The following is a 16,915-nucleotide window of genomic DNA, read 5'->3' as shown; positions in this document are numbered from 1 at the left end:
TCTTGTATCCATCTACTACACCACTGGAAGTGCAATTTCAAGTGTCTAACAAATAATGTCTGCAAATAATTTGTGTCTGATCTAGAATTCGGTATTGTTGCTTATTACATTGTATTTTATTAAAAAGGTGCTTAAAGCAGGGATGCTGCACAACTTTATTTTTCACACTTTACACAGAGGAAAACAAAGACTGCTGTGCAGCTTATTCCAGTGGAATGTGTTTGTGGGAATATTATGGTCATAACTGCTTTTAACTCAATCAGTCTTCGGATATTTATTTAGACACATTAAACTTGTTGTTGGGTTTAAATGCCATTTTCATTTTTTACCAAAATTCCACTGGATATAAACAAAATTTCTAAACATTTCAGTGCTCATCTAGTGTGGCAAATATTGTATTTCTCCAATAATTATTCCAGAAGATACGCATGGCATTTGTTTAGCGTCAGTACACCTAATAATGCATATATTTTATGTTCTCCTTTGCAGAAAGCAAAACTGAGCCTACTAACGTGATTTTGGCATAAACAGCGCATACAAATGTGGAACTATGAGATGAATGTCAAGCTATTTTTTTTTTGTATATAGAATGACATTACATGAACAAAAACAGGATCAGTACAAGCTACTTATATTTTTTCCCAGACGAGACTGAAATGAGAAATATAAATTATTTCTGAGCTACAGAACTAGAAAAACAGAATGTGGTCTTCAATTATAAGTTTTAAACTCCTATAATAAAAATTTTCAAGTATTACTGTGTGACGAATTCCTAAAATGTTCATCTTTTCATTTTAATCCTCGTTAAGCATTATTTTGCTAATCACTGGTCTTAGTTTAATATTAGTTCAACCATTTTCTAAGTTCAAAGTTCAGTTTATTTCTAGGTTATTAATGTACATAATAAATTGATAATAAATTAAAATGTGTATGATTTTTCTGTTGTAGGTATAATTTGTATAACACTTTTAGAAATTATGGACAATCACGAGGCACCCTACCAAATTATGGACAGTCTTAAGGCACCCTTTAAAATTATAGGCAGGCAGTCTTGAGGCACCACATCCTAAAATGTAAAAAACTATTCTAATTTGTTTTTAAATAATGCAGCAACATCCACATCCATGTAGGACACCCAAAATTAATAGTGCAAATTGGTACTGACTAGTATTCCATTGTTTCTCTTCTTCCTCAGTTTTTCTCCATCACTCAGCCAATGTGACCCCTGAACTGATGGAGAGAGGCAAGGGAGGATCAAGCAAGCATGCTATGCAGACAACTGACATCCTCATCAACTGATGAGGTCATTAATCGTTAGCAGGTCAGCAGGTAGAAGGTTGTAATGGTGCAAATGAAAACCTGTGGCTTTGTGTAACTAAAAGGCAGGCTTCATCTACCCGTCAACTTGTGTACAATTTTTGAACAATTTTTAGGCATTTTTCCATGGCACCCCTGTAGAAACCTCAAAGCACCCTGGTTGAAAAAAGCTGGCTTAGAGGACTGATGAGCACAGGGATGAATTCATTAATGTGCTGATGCTCCTTTAATGTTTGAATAGCAGCATTTGGGAAGTCAGGAGACTACATTTTATTTTCAAAGATTGTACATATTAACACCTCTAATCTTTTCATTAGCATATATTACAAAATCAAAAATGATGTTTTCAGTTCAGTGAAGGTTTTATGTTAATCTCCTAAATGTAATGACTGCACGTGATATGACCAATTTAGTCATTTTTTGAATGTATAGATTAATTAATGAGATTAACACTGGGTTTTTCACATGTTCACATACTGCTGACCTGTGAATTTTTTTTTTTAACTGTAAGGCTCTACACTGTTAACAAGGGCAGGCCACACGCTTTCTAGTACAGGTTTCTTTTAAAATAACTACATAAATTAAGTGACTTGACCCAAAGAAGTAATAAAGTTATTGTGTATATAACATTTAATAGAACACCACAATACAAGCGAAATGGCACAGTAACATTACACAAAGAACAAACATTATTTAACGTTTGTTTACTGTTTTGATTTTCTTGCTGGCAGTGGTGCTTCCTTTGTGCAGATAAGCTTATGTTTGCAAAGTACTCTTTGTAAAATCAAATTTAGAAAAAACTCTAACCCTGGATAAGCGGTTAGAAAGTTGAGTGAAACTTTCCTTCTTAACCAAAGAAGGCAGATGTTTTATTAGCAGATAGGTACCTCCACATGTTAATGCAATGCTGGATATGAAGATCCCTGTATTTACAATCTGAAAAAAAAAATATAGATAGATTTATAAATATGCATGTGGATACCACACTGCCACATCAAAGGCACCTTGATAAGTGTGAACTCCAACTCTAAACTTTCTGCTTTTTTAAGTTTGTGACCGATACAGTATAGCAATGCAAAATGGAGAACAGGCTCACCCAAAGGCAGCCCCTTCATCAAAGGTAAAGCAACAAATCAGAAACAGATAGCCTTTGCAAAAAAACTGAAAACTTCTGGTGTGTGTCTATACCAATCCGCAAAAATAAAAACCACAATGCCAGCTTTTCCGATCTATTTGAAAGTTGCAAAACAGAAAGATACATATGGGCAGGTAATATATAATACAATACGAACGGTCCCTGGTAAGTGTGAAGCACACAAGTGTGTGATAAGAGGGAAACTTTTCGCTAGCCACAGCGATCAAAAAAGAGAAACAAACTCGACTCAAAGACATTCACCAAACTCAAGTCTCTGAAAGCTACACATAAGTGCACTTAAGCTCACCAAAAATACCAAGAACTAATTGAAGTTCGTACACTGTTACAAGAAGAACTTGGGTGCAATCTTAATTAGAAATATACACCATCACAAAAATAATTTTATAAGTTTGGTAACAAGTGCAGACATTTACTAGCCTAAGCACTATGCTCGAAAAAAGCTAAAAACCACAGTATGCAAGCTGCATTCTCCCACTGGACAAATACACAAAAAACAGCAAAATAGCTCAGGAATATGAAAAATACTACTCCTCACTATACGATCTCGAAGCGTCCAATCCCCTCTCCCTCCACCCACATGGAAGAATTAATGATAATCAAACTAACACATTCCTAAACAAATTCTGCCATATAGAGATTTCCCCCAGACACAGCCAAAAATCTAGAACGACTGATTTTCTGTAAAGAATGGGACAAAACAATAAAACAGCTCAAATATGGCATAAGCCCAGGCCCAGATGGCCACTCAGCTGTCTATTACAAAACTTTCACGGAAGTACCTAGATCCCCCCTTCTAGGAGCCTTTAACTCCCTGTCCTCATCTAACCCTCTCACATCCAGTTTGCTGGAGGCACACATAATGGTCATCCTGAAAGAAGAGGAAGACCCCACACAAACCACAAACTACAGACCAATATCATCACTAAACGTGGACATCAAAAATTTTTCCAAGATACTAGCCAATAGACTCTTGCCAATCCTACCCGCAATTATCTCTCAAGACCAAGTAGGCTGGCTTCATACCCGGATGCAAGGCTAGAGACAACACCATCAAGGCCATTAACTTGCACTACATAATGATGCAAACAAATCAAAAAGGCTTCTTCCTATCCCTGGATGCGGAGAAGGCATTTCACAGGGTGTCATGGGACTACATCGAAGCAGTACTAAAAAACTTTCGGTGTGGGCCAACACATGCTTAATTTCATCCTATACCTATATGCTAATCCCTCCGCCTGGGTTCGCGTGAACACTCAATCAAATGCTTTTGCCATCTGCAATGGGAAGAGACAGGGCTGCCCCCTGTCACCCATCCTTTTTATGCTCACCCTGGAACCATTCCTTCATAGTTTAAGAACTAACCCCAATATTCAAGGGATCCAGGAGACTAAAAGACTTCAAACTCGCTGCCTTTGCAGATGATATCCTACTACTATTTATCTCTAAACCACTAACTACAATACCAGTCCTCCTCGCTAAATTAACTTTAGTTTACTTTCCAACCTTAGGATTCATTTTTTCAAATCCTTTGCGCTTATTATTTCCCTACCACAGGATCAAGTAGACCACTGCAAAGAAAACTTTACCTTCCATTGTAAACAAGACTTAATTACCTATTTAGGTATATAGCTCCCCTCCAAACTGTCATGCTTATATGCGAAAAAAACGCATGCCACTCTTAAATAAACTAATATCAGACCTCAAAAACTGGAACAAACCAATCTTTTCCTGGTTTGGTAGAGCAGAGATACTGAAAATAAATGCTCTACCACAATTAATCTACATTATTGAAACGATAACCATACGTCTTTCACCGGCCTTCTTTAAAACATACAAAACTTTGTGCTCCAAGTTCCTTTGGAGTGAACGCAGACCCAGGATTAGCTATACTCAACTTGCTCTACCAAAACATCACGGCGGGATAGGCTTGCCAGACATCCTAAATTACTATAAAGCTATCCACCTGTCTAGAATAATCGATAGGAATGTCCACAATTCCTATAAAGACTAAGACCCAGCTTCATTTACAATCCTCCCTCTAAAGTCCTTGCCGTGGATACTAGAATGCCATACCTCACTTGAGCTACGCTCGCACCCATTAATTGTCCCCGCCATACAATGCTTTCGCAAAGTTTGCACCCACAACTCTTTATTGACCACTCCAGGCCCGCTAACTCCAATTAGAATGAACCCAGACTTCCCTCTGGGTATGCTTTACCAATACATAAACTATTGGTCAGAAGACCATATCCTAGCCCAGTGATGGCGAACCTTGGCACCCCAGATGTTTTAAAACTAAATTTCCCATGATGCTCCACTACACTGCAGAGTGGATGAGCATCATGGGAAATGTAGTTCCAAAACATCTGGGGTGCCAAGGTTCGGCGTCACTGTCCTAGCCCATCATTTTTATAAACATGGGAAATATTTATTGATCTCTCGCCTAATGGACAAACCACCCATCCACTCCTGGATGATTTTACTGTTCACACACACACACACACACACACACACACACACACACACACACACACTCTATCTCAAATCCCTAGACAAAAAAAAGATTCCTGCTCAAGATGACTCACACCTTTTGAAATACTCTGCATACAAAAAGCCCCACAGCATCATTTTATAGTCACCATGCACTCACTTCTCCATGCGTATTACCATCGTAAAGATACTAAAGCATGCAAAAAAAAAAAAAGAGACCTTTCCCTGGAAAAGGGACCTTTCCCTGATCCCATCACAAAAAGAATAGTAACAAATACACCACAATATACACAAAGGTTCTATAAAATGTCTCCACTCAAGAGAATGGATACAAAATCCAATCCTGCTCTACCCCATTCCTCTTACACAAAATAAAACCCACAATTCCAGAATCTTGCTGGAGATGCCAAACGGACCAAGGCACATTACTACACATTTGGTGTTGGTGGTCCTGCCCACACATCCAAAATTTTTGACAACCGACAACCTATGACTTGGAACTATCCCCAGCTCAATTCCCATTACACCACCCACCCCTTTCACATATAATCTACCATAAAATCACTAGCCATGCAATCGATCAATGCAGCAAAACAATGTATCCCGATACACTAGGGCTCTAACCCCCCCCCCCCCCCCCCGATCAAGTTATGGTTCAACAGAATTGACAAGGTAGTGGAACCAAATGGGCATGCTGGAAACACCAAGTCAACCCAACCACAGGTTTCTCTTGGCTGCATAATGTGCCCAGCCAACAATAGAACCATACTACCCAACTTTCTGACTCCCAATATTTACAATACCTCCTTAATGCCACATAAATTGCTCCCTTGACCTTATTCCACTAAGGGCCGCCCCCCTCTGAGACACATACAAACACTTAGGAGTGACACATATTTGGTTAGCTGATAGAAAGGGAAATAGGAGACGACCTATAACCCTCCCCCCCTTTTTTCTCCCTTTCTCCTCCCCCTTTCTCCCCACCCCAATCCCCTACACTTCCCTACCTCACGCTTTCCTCCTCCTCACCCCTACTCCCCTTACCAAGCCATTCTCAAGAGACCAACATGCATACACCACTTAAGCCCATCTCATCGCATTCAACATAAAACCCTATGCATTACGAATATCCTCCAGCGATGATAAAACAAAAAAACCCTAGTTAGACTTACCGGTAACGGTATTTCTACGAGTCTTTCAGGACAGCACCTGGAGAGAGCGCAGCTCCACCCACTTTCCCAGGAAACACTGCAGATCACTTTAAAAGACCGGACACTTCCACCATGGCCTCAGTTGTTCATAGAGTACCTCCGCCATGCTGAAATTAAATAAGCAGAAAACATAGCAATAACACCACATTTATCAAACACAATATAGGGTGGGTCATCGGCGCTGTCCTGAAAGACTCGTAGAAATACCGTTACCGGTAAGTCTAACTAGGGTTTTTCTCCCTTCGTCTTTCAGGACAGCACCTGGAGATAAGAGAGTACTTACTCTAGGGAGGGACCACCGCCTGCAGAACCTTTCTGCCAAACGCCTGGTCTGAAGCTGAGAGCAGGTCCAACCTGTAGTGGCGTGTGAAGGTGGTGAAGCTTGTCCACGTAGCCGCTTTACAGATTTGATTCGGAGAGGCTCCTGCTCTTTCCGCCCAGGAAGTTGCTACTGCCCGAGTAGAATGAGCGACAACCCCTGCGGGGGGTTCAACCCCGGATGCACTATAGGTCTCCCTAATAGCCATTCGTAGCCACCTAGCTATAGTATTTTTGGACGCACTATAGCCCTTCCGTGGTCCTGAGAACGCTATGAAAAGGGAGTTTGACTTCCTAAACTCACTTGTGATCTCTAGATAGTGTAATAGACACCTTCTAACATCTAGGGTATGGAAAGATTTCTCTGTAGCGTTTGCAGGTGAAGGACAAAAGGTGGGTAGAACTATTTCTTGCGTCCTATGGAAGGCTGTTGAGACCTTTGGAAGGAAGCCCGGGTCAGTTTTAAGAACAACCCGGTCCGGGAATATGCAACAGAAAGGCTCCACTATTGATAAGGCCTGTAGTTCGCTTACTCTTCTAGCAGATGTAATGGCCACTAAAAGGACCAACTTAAGCGACCACAACCTGAGAGTCGCTGCTGCTGGGGGTTCAAAAGGTTCCTTTGTCAATGCCCGTAGAACCAAGGACAGGTCCCACTTAGGGAAGAACTTAAATGGCACGGGCCTAGCTCTGGCCAGAGCTTTAAAAAAATCTAATAATAAGCTGTTCCTGAGATAATCGTCTCTCAAGGAAAACCGATAAAGCAGCCACCTGTGTCTTTAGGGTACTGGCTGCCAACCCTAGTTCCATGCCCTCATGGAGAAATTCAAGAACTGAAAAAATCTCCTGGGGAGGAAATTCCTTTGATAGGCACCAGGAGTTAAACCGTTTCCATGTTTTAAAATAAATTGCCCTAGTAGTATCTTTTCTACTTCCTAGGAGGGTTGTGACTAACTTATCAGATAACCCTTTTCTCTTCAAAATTTGCTCCTCAGTAACCACCCGGTCAAATTGAGTTGCCCGATGTTGGGATGCTGAAGAGGTCCCTGGGTTAGGAGATCCTTTCGAAGCGGAAGAACCCAGTGGGGTCCCACCGCCATCCTCTGTATGGTAGCAAACCATGACCTTTTGGGCCAGAAGGGGGCCACTAGGATTAGACTTGTGGATTCCCCCTGCAATTTCTTTAGAACCAGAGGGATCAATTGAAAGGGGGGAAAAGCGTAGCACAGGTGGAAATCCCACGGGTGTGCTAGGGCATCGAGTCCGCTTGCCTGATCTTGTCTGTTTAAAGAGAAGAAGGCCCTCACCTTGTTGTTGCTTCGTGACGCAAATAGGTCTATCTGAGGTAGGCCCCATCTCACAGTCAGCTCTTGAAAAACTTCGTGGTTCAGACTCCATTCTGATTCCCGAACTTTTTCCCTGTTCAGAAAATCTGCTACCACATTCAGGTCCCCTTTAAGGTGCACTGCTGATATGGACCTCAGGTTGCCCTCTGCCCATGACAGAATCTGGCTGGCCAAGGATAGCAGCACCTTGCTCCTTGTGCCCCCCTGCCTTGTTATATATGATACAGCTGTGGCGTTGTCGGAAAGGATCTGGACATGGAGTCCCTGAACCACTCTCTTGAAGGCCCATAGCCCGAGCAGAATGGCCCTGAGTTCCCTCCAGTTGGAGGACCTCCTGGACTCCACGACTGTCCAGTTCCCCTGGGCCATCTGCCCTTCTAGGTGGGCACCCCACCCCCAGGAGCTTGCATCTGTAGTCAGCCTCAGGTCTATCGGAAAACACCAAAGTAGACCTTTGTCCAGATTTGAGTGATCCCTCCACCACCAGAGCTTTCTCTGGACCTGAGGGGGCATCTTGAATTGTTTCTCCAGGGAGTCCCCGTAGGACCAATTTGTCAGAATTGCCTGTTGGAGCTCCCTTGCATGCAAGCGTGCCCACTGTACCGCGGGAATGGATGATGTGAGGAGGCCCAATACAGACATGGCTGCCCTGACAGAGATAGGCAGGTTTGTCTGGGTCCTCTTCACAGCACTCTTGACCTTTTCTATCTTCTCTACTGGTAGAAAAATCCTTTCCTGCCTGGAGTCGATGGTGTACCCCAGGAATTTTATCGACTGGGATGCAATCATGCTTGATTTTTCCCTGTTTATTAGCCATCCGAGGCCCTCTAAGTGTCTTACTGTTTTCCCCAGGTCCCTCTCCAATAGCTGTTTTGTATTGGCAAAGATTAGAAGGTTGTCCAAGTATGGAACGATTGATATACCTTCTACCCTGAGGGTGGCTAGAGCCTCTGCTACGATCTTGGTAAATATCCTTGGGGATGAGGACAGACCGAACGGGAGAGCTCTGAACTGGAGATGTATCACCGAGCCTCCCGTCCTGAGTGCAAACCTCAGATACTTCTGTGAAGCTATGGCCATGGGCACATGGAGATATGCATCTCTTAAGTCTATGGACGCCATAAAACAGTTTGGCATCAAAAGACTCTTTACCGAGAAGATTGTGTCCATCCTGAATCTTTTGTATTTGATTGATTTGTTTAAAACCTTCAGATTCAGGATCAGTCTGAATTTGCCCGATATTTTTTTTACAAGAAAAATGTGTGAGTAACAGCCCAATCCCCTCTCCTCGGGGGGAACATCCATGATCACTTTTTGCTGCATCAGTTCCCCCAGAATAGAGATCATGGCTACGGACTTCTCTGGGTCCTGAGGAGCCTGGGTTACGTAAAACCGTGCGGGAGGGGAGTGATCGAATTCCAGTCTGTAACCCCTTTCTATTATACTGAGGATAAACAGACTGTCCGTCACTGACTTCCACTGTGGAAGGAAGGCCTGTAACCTCCCTCCCACAGCTGGAAGACTGTCACTGTTTTTTTGGGTTCGGGGTAGGGGGACGGAATAACACTCCCGACTTGCCCCTTCCCCTCTGAGGCTTCCAGGGCCTCCTATATCCTGTCTCTTTGGTCTCAGAGGTTTTTCGAAAAGCACGAAAATTCTTTGTGCTCTGGGGAATCACCTTTTTAGGAGGAAAACCCTTCTTTTTGTCAGCCGTTCTATCCAGAATGGCTTCGAGGTCAGGGCCGAATACCAAGTCTCCCTCGAACGGAAGACCACATAACTTGGCTTTTGAAGCAGTATCTCCTGCCCATGTCTTAACCCATAAGGCCCTACGGGCTGAGATTATAAGGGCTGAGGACCTGGCTGACATTTTAATTGACTCTGCCGAGGCATCCGCCATATACCCTACTGCCTTTAAGAGAACAGGCAAAGTATCTAGCAGGTCCTTTCTAGGTGTTCCTGCCTCAATATGATCTTTTAGCTGTTCTAGCCAGTGCTCTAAATTTCTGGCTACTACAGTTGAAGCCATTGCTGGCTTGAGGTTTGCTAATGTTGAGTCCCAGGCCTTCCTTAGCAGGGAATCAGCTCTTTTGTCCATGGGATCCTTAAGGATACCCATGTCCTCGAACGCAAGATCCGTATTCCTTGAGACCTGGGAAAAGGCTGCGTCGAGCTTAGGTTTCTTGTTCCACACCTGTGAGCTATCCTCCTCAAAGGGGAACCTGCATTTGAGAGACCTAGAAAAGAAAGGAGGCCTCTCAGGGTCTCTCCATTCCTTCTTGACAGTTTCGGATAGAAACTTATGCACAGGGAAAACTCTGCGTTTCACCTCGCCCAAACCCTGAAACATCTTGTCATGTAGTGACAGTTGGGCCTTATCCTCTGTGATATTTAGAGTCGTGTGGATATTTTTCAGTAAGTCATCCACCTCCTCCAAGGATAACTTATACCGGGATGAAGAAGCGGAAGCCTCCTTTGCTTCCTCTGCCTCCTCCTCTGAAACAGAGGACATAGCTTGTTCCTCCTCCTCCTCCGAGTCACTGCCCCCCCTGGGTGCAGGTGCTGATGAGTGAGAACGGGGCGCTGAGCTACCGCCCGCAGCTGGGCGTCTGTCTAAATAAGACCGGAAAGATTCAAAAGTGTCTGATAATTCTTTCCTGAAAGAACTTAGTAGCTCTCCCTGCTGAGACGCAGGGGTACTGGAGGCTGCTTCTTCGTTGACTAAGTCGCTTATGCAGGACCTGCATAGCACCTTAGTCCAAGAATCTTTTAGAACATTTCTACATGATGGGCACCTCCTCTTGCTAGGAGGGGACACATGCTTGGTCTTTTCTTTTGCTTTCTGAAATATACCAAGAAAAAAGATGCCAAACCTGAGTTACAAAACACAAAGTAGACACAGGAAGATATGCTGCCAAATAGAACAGATTTTAACTGATTTCACATTCTATTTGCTCTTCAGCCAGTGAATCCCCCCCACAGACTCACTAAACAAACATTGAAAGCATTATTCCTACATAACATTTCTAGGAAAACAATGCTGCAGGCTTCCCCAAGTCAGGAAGGGAGAAAAAACAAACAAGCTCTAACAGTAATGACAGAGACCGCTGCCTCTGCTTACCTGAGCCTGGCTGACAATTGTGGCTCCTGCTCCTGCCACCGCCGATTGATCCTCCTCCATCGTCAGTGAGGATCGAATGGCGTCTGGGCGCTTTATCTGTTTGAATTCCGCGCCTCCCGGAAGTGATGTCAGCCGAGGAGACCAGCCCCCTCTCCCTGCGTTCCAGCGGCCGGAACCGGAAGCCGCGTCGTCGAAAGTTCCGCCCCCGGCCAGAAAAATGACGCACTCGCCATCCGGACCCGGAAGGCATGAGCCTGACGAACGGCGCGAGATATGAATCTCGGCCGCGTACAAAACCTAGCCGCCGGTCTAAGGAAGGAGGAACCTCCACAGCCTGACCCCCCTGGGTATGAAGGAGAGCGGGCACCGAAGCGACCCCCGCGCGTGAAGGGAGGAAGCTTGGCCAGGTCTGTACCAACCGCGCAACAGTGGCATGCCTCAAACCCTCCCCACCTGGAGAGAGCGCAGCACCCCTTGGTTCCCTGCAGCGCTTCCACCATGGCCGGAGGAAACACTACAACTGAGGCCATGGTGGAAGTGTCCGGTCTTTTAAAGTGATCTGCAGTGTTTCCTGGGAAAGTGGGCGGAGCTGCGCTCTCTCCAGGTGCTGTCCTGAAAGACGAAGGGAGAAAGAAAGACTTTTAAAGACAACCTTTTTGTTTGAGTTACTTGTTGCTGTTACTGTTGTCCACATGAACCCGTAGAATGATTTGCAACTGGACCAATGGTTTCAAGGCTTATGCATTGTTAAAATGACTCTCACTTGTATGGTTAACAGTTGGTAAAACAGATTTGCATTACAACTACTGTTTAAAATTTCTAGGTTATTTTTTCTCTTAAATCAAAATCTTTTTTTTTTTCCATAAAAAAGTCCCTGGTACATATTTGAGCTGTTTTATAGGTTAGCCTGCCCATGTGCAGCATTTATTGCTATAAACTTCTTTAAACCAAACCAACTTTTAATTTTATTTTTATTAATAGTAGACACTAAACATATTACTAAAGGCTCTATTAATAGCTTCTTATATCGTCAAACTATATATACATGAACTTCCATGAACTGGAGTCCTGCTTACCTTATTTTGCCACTTCCAGCGCAAGATCACTTCATGATATCGTATTCTGCTGAAAGTTACCTAAAACAAAAATATGCTGATAAATGTGTAGTTTTTTGGGGGGAAAATAACACAGAAATCCTGTTTTTTAACCCTGTAATAATGAATAGAGGTTTTTAACCAAGGTATCTCGCACATAACAGTCTTAAATGTGATACATTATCTTCACATAATTAAAAATCTTTAATATATGACCTTTCAGTAAAAAAGATTCAAAACCAGACTTTGTCAATTCTGTGACATTTCCTGTAAAATTCTAACACTATTATAGAGTCAAACAAAATGGAACTTAAACTCTCTGCTGGGCAAATATCTAATGCAGGCCAAAGACAAGTAATTGTTTTGTTCAGCCAGCAAATTAAAAAAGAAAAGAGAAAAGAAGAGAAAAAGAAAAGAAAAGAAGAAGAAGAGGAAAAAAAAAAAAGTTTAATTTCCTCATACACACATGTACTTGATGTGGATTTGTACTTGATGTGGAGTTGGGAGCAAAGCCTCATTTCCAAGCTGCTTTTTCTGCACAATGATCCCCCTCATCTTCATATTTACTTCTGGAAGATTGGAGGATGTAAAATATTCCTCTGCTTCTCCTCATCTTCTTGTATAACCTCCTGCCTCTATCAACCCTTCATAGCAATCAGTTTCTTCACTCCATTGCATGGAGTAGCATGGAGTAGGCAAGTGCTTTGTTCATGATATAAATTAGATTAATCCGTTCATGACCAGGTTTTCTTTACAGCTTACATGTTCAACAATGCATGTATGCGTCAGTTAACTTGACAGTAATACTAGAAACAAATATTCTTATTGATGTTGGGTTGATTGACAGTGGGTCTGAGAATTAGGAACACACGCAGTTGCAAGTTACTGGTTTACTACTGCAAGATTAAAGCCTAAGTTTAGGTAAAAAAAAAAAAAAAAAAGGACATTTACTATGAGTGTGTGACCCTTGTGCTATTGTCTCCTGGTTTAGGCAAATCCTTCCTCTTCAAATATCCCTTCGTTTCCACCACAAATTTTCCGATGTGGCAGAGGTTAATGGAATTGTGGAAGCTATGACAAGCATTCATCAAGCGTGCCCAACTATGCCTGCCCTTTCTGCCCAACTCCTCAATTCATAGAAGCTGTACTACAACTTCTATTAATAAAACACAATCTATGAATGGAGATGGTAGACTATTCAATCATCTGCCCGTCCTCCATTCATAGATTGCTGGTCTTTCCTGCAATAAAAAGCGTGTCTGCTTGCAATTTTTTTGGGGTTTAATTAAAATTTTAGTTCCACTTTAAGGACTGGCAATCTGCAATATATATTTAAATTTGTGCTTTTGGGTTTAGACACATTTTAGGAGCCCCTTCATACCAGAGTGTAGAGCAGTCAAGGTTGACTAACTGTTTTAGCACATCGCAATGTTTAGACAAACTATTTTCCTGATTAACATATGCGTTCACTGGGAGCACTGTATACATTTTATGTAGTATAGCACCCTACTAGGAAAATTTAGTTATTGGCTCCTGCTATAGCCAGGGGAGCAGAGTTTTTTTTATTCTGGTCTGCTCAGGGCTGCACAGGCTGGAAGTTTGATTGCTTCTCCATGCGCTAGAAGAAATCTTTGCAGATTAGGGAAGGAGACGTCAAAATGACCAGCCTGAATATTGAGCAAGGCCCAACCATTCCTTGGGGAGGTGTGCCCAGATGATGGCTGGGAGAGCTGTTAAATAGTTTGGACCCCTGAAAAGATCATCTTTTCTCCCTCCTGAGGGGATAGATCAGTGACCTGAGAGGAGAGGGATGGCTGGTCCCTAACGCCACTGAGGCTGGATGCTAGACTACATTACTTACAAGAGGCTGCACTTATTACATAGTTACATAGTTACATAGTTAGTCAGGTTGAAAAAAGACACAAGTCCATCCAGTTCAACCAAAAAAATATAATTAAAAAAAATAAAATAAAACAAACAAACATACTACATATATATACATATATATATATATATATATATATATATATATATATATATATATATATATATATATATATATATATATATACATACATACATATACACATACATATATATACATACATACATACATACATACATACATATACCAGCCCATATACCCAATTCTATACCCACAGTTATTGACTGATCTCGTTCAGGGATTCTGTAAGTTAAGCCTCTTATTTGTTCTGAAAGCCACTTTATGGTTCCAAACCATGAACATATAGACTATTCAAGTCTAGCTTGTCTGTTCTGGAAGCTCCATCATGGTCCTCAGCCAAAAGTTAAATGACTATTGCAGTTTTGCTGCATCTGATTTACAAAAGATTTCACGGTGCTCAGCGAAAAGAAACTGCTACTGCTGATTGGATTATTACCCTCCATAAAATTGTATCCAAGTGTTCTGGAATATTCCACACCACCCCAAGTCCCTCCCCAGTTCCTTTAAGCAATAAAATCATAAGATACACCGCTAGACTGACCAATGAGCTGGAGTAAATGGACTGTTGCTGCATGCCTGGCTGCCTCTGCACTATAGTGAAAAAGAACCTGTTAAACTACAGTGGCCCCTACAGGGGTAGCACTACAGTAGCATCAGCTTCATGGGGTACCTCAAGGCTTTTTGCTGGGTCCAATTCTGTTTAATTTATTTATAAATGATATAGATGATGGGATAAATAGCTCAATCTCAGGGTTTCCCTGACGACACAAAAATATGCAAGACAACAACACAGCAGGATATAGAGACTTTACAAGAAGACCTGAATAAATTATTGGAATGGATTACTGCATGGCAAATGAGGTTTAAACACAGGTAAATATAAGGTAATGCACTTGGGGGGTAAAAATCTAAATACAAGTTACTCTTTTGGGGGAGAACCCCTAGGGGTTTCCAGAATGGAGAAGGATCTAGGGGTCCTAGTAGAAGACAGACTGAGAAATAGCATGCAGTGTCAAGCCGCAGCTAAGAAAGCCAGCAGAATGTTAGCATTCATTAAAAAAAAGGAATTTACTCCAGAGATAAAAACGTCTATTCAGTAGACATGGGCGCCGGCAAACAATTTGTTTCGTTTCGTACGAAGAAAAGATTCGCATTTTGTAATTCGTGTACGAAATTCAAATTCGGATTCGGAGCCCACCGCATGCTGGCCAGACCAGCGAACATTTATAGCTAAAATGCTTAACTTTAAAGACAGAGACACAGCCTTGCGCCTGGCTAGACTAAAAGGCAATATCGAGTTCGGCAATGCTAAGCTTGCTTTATTCCCAGATTTTTCAGCGGAGGTTCAGAGACGTTGCCGCACCTTTCTGGAAGCCAAACGCAGATTAAGGATCCGCAACTATAAATATTCTGTTATTTCCAGCTAAACTCCGCATTGAACATGATGACAAAGTGTCCTTTTTTGAGGAAGCTGAAGAGGCGATTGCCTGGCTGGAACGCCGTCCTGCTGCAGTTCACAGAGCCTGAAGAGGTTGTGAGTATGATGACTGATGACTTATCCTGGTGTGGAATCTGGGGAGCTCATGGTTGTACGCATCTTTACCCTATTTAATAACTGCTGTTTATCATGACTTACTTGGAAATATACTACAGATGGGTGGACAGAACCCCCGGACTATACTGTATGCCAGCTAGTTTTCCACACCCTTATTACTGCACATGGAATATCTGTTAAGCCATTACTGGAGCCACATGAACCAATTTACCATTTGTACTATTTTCTATCCTACCGTCCTTAGATGGATGGGACGCAATTCTGCACCACAGATGTGGTGGGAGCTTGGGAAAGATGTGTGTCCTGCTGAACTGTTGTATTGTGCAGCGAACTAAACCCCCGATGCACACCCAGAGTATGATCTACTATGCATGGAGCTGCGACGGGAGGACGGTGCATTTGCACCATTTGTTACACCGGAGAGCCTGGGCATGGCCTGTTTACCTGTTACTGTTGCTTGTGTTCAGGATCTCTGGTGCTGCGTTTGTGCTGCTCGGATCCCATTGGGCCAAGATGATCCTTCTTTGTACTATCCTTTTGGACTCTGGGACGGTTACATGTGTTCGGTTTTGGGATGATGCCCGCATAAGGTTAGGGATATGCGGGGTGGGGGGAGGGTTGGGTAGGGCGGTTGGTTTTAAGGATTAGAATGGTATATACATACTGTATAGTACGAAGTAAAAGCACCTATTTGCTGGATGACAAGTTATGTTTTATTAATGTGCAGAGAATGCTACGGCAGAGGCGGACCTACGGGCAGCCTAATGCCCCGTACACACGACCGGACTTTTCAACATCAAAAGTCTGACGGAATGATTCCGGTAGACTATTCGATCGTGTGTGGGCTGCAACGGACTTTTGATTCGCAAAAGTCTGACAGACTTTAGAAATGGAACATGCTTCAAATTTTTCCGCCAGAACTCTGCCGGACCCAGAAATCCGCTCGTGTGTGTGCTAGTCTGACGGACTAAAACTGACGCTAGGGCAGCTATTGGCTACTGGCTATGAACTTCCTTATTCTAGTCCAGTCATATGTTATCACGTTCGAATCCGTCGGACTTTGGTGTGATTGTGTGTGGCCAAGTCCGTTCATTCGGAAAGTCCGTCAGAACTCTGTCAGAACTCCGTCAGAACTCCGTCGAAAGTCTGCCGGACTTAAGTCCTGTCGTGTGTACGTGGCATAACACTAACATCCTTTGGGGTAACCGGGGTAATGCACCCTGTTACCTACACACATGCATTTTACGCTGGCTTAACACCTGATATGGCATCATTGACATTCCTCACGTGGAACGTGAGAGGGCTAAGAGACAAAATAAAATGAGCAGCGGTATTCACAAT

The 16,915-nt window shown here is 42.8% G+C and overlaps 2 protein-coding genes across 6 annotated transcripts in view; one reads left to right on the top strand and one right to left on the bottom strand.

Moving 5' to 3' along the window:
- The window catches only part of FMN2 (formin 2), a 160,233-nt gene extending 159,478 nt beyond the window's left edge, over positions 1 to 755 (top strand). The window contains exon 18 of the mRNA XM_077486613.1: positions 490 to 755. Within this exon, the coding sequence (XP_077342739.1) occupies positions 490 to 516 (27 nt within the window). The 3' untranslated portion in view covers positions 517 to 755. The remainder of the gene's footprint in view (positions 1 to 489) is intronic.
- A 1,169-nt stretch (positions 756 to 1,924) lies between these two features.
- KMO (kynurenine 3-monooxygenase) overlaps positions 1,925 to 16,915 on the bottom strand; it is a 145,146-nt gene continuing 130,155 nt past the window's right edge. For all 5 annotated transcript variants that reach the window (XM_077486616.1, XM_077486618.1, XM_077486617.1 and 2 more), the window contains 2 exons: positions 12,036 to 12,095; positions 1,925 to 2,253 (listed from right to left, as the gene is read on the bottom strand). In XM_077486616.1, the coding sequence (XP_077342742.1) occupies positions 2,074 to 2,253; positions 12,036 to 12,095 (240 nt within the window). In that variant the 3' untranslated portion in view covers positions 1,925 to 2,073. The remainder of the gene's footprint in view (positions 2,254 to 12,035; positions 12,096 to 16,915) is intronic.

The sequence above is a fragment of the Lithobates pipiens genome, unplaced genomic scaffold, assembly GCF_037356315.1.
Source record: "Lithobates pipiens isolate NorthernLeopardFrog02 unplaced genomic scaffold, aLitPip1_a1.2 Scaffold_18, whole genome shotgun sequence".
In the NCBI taxonomy this organism is placed as follows: domain Eukaryota; kingdom Metazoa; phylum Chordata; class Amphibia; order Anura; family Ranidae; genus Lithobates; species Lithobates pipiens.
This window is presented reverse-complemented; position numbering and strand designations above follow the sequence as displayed.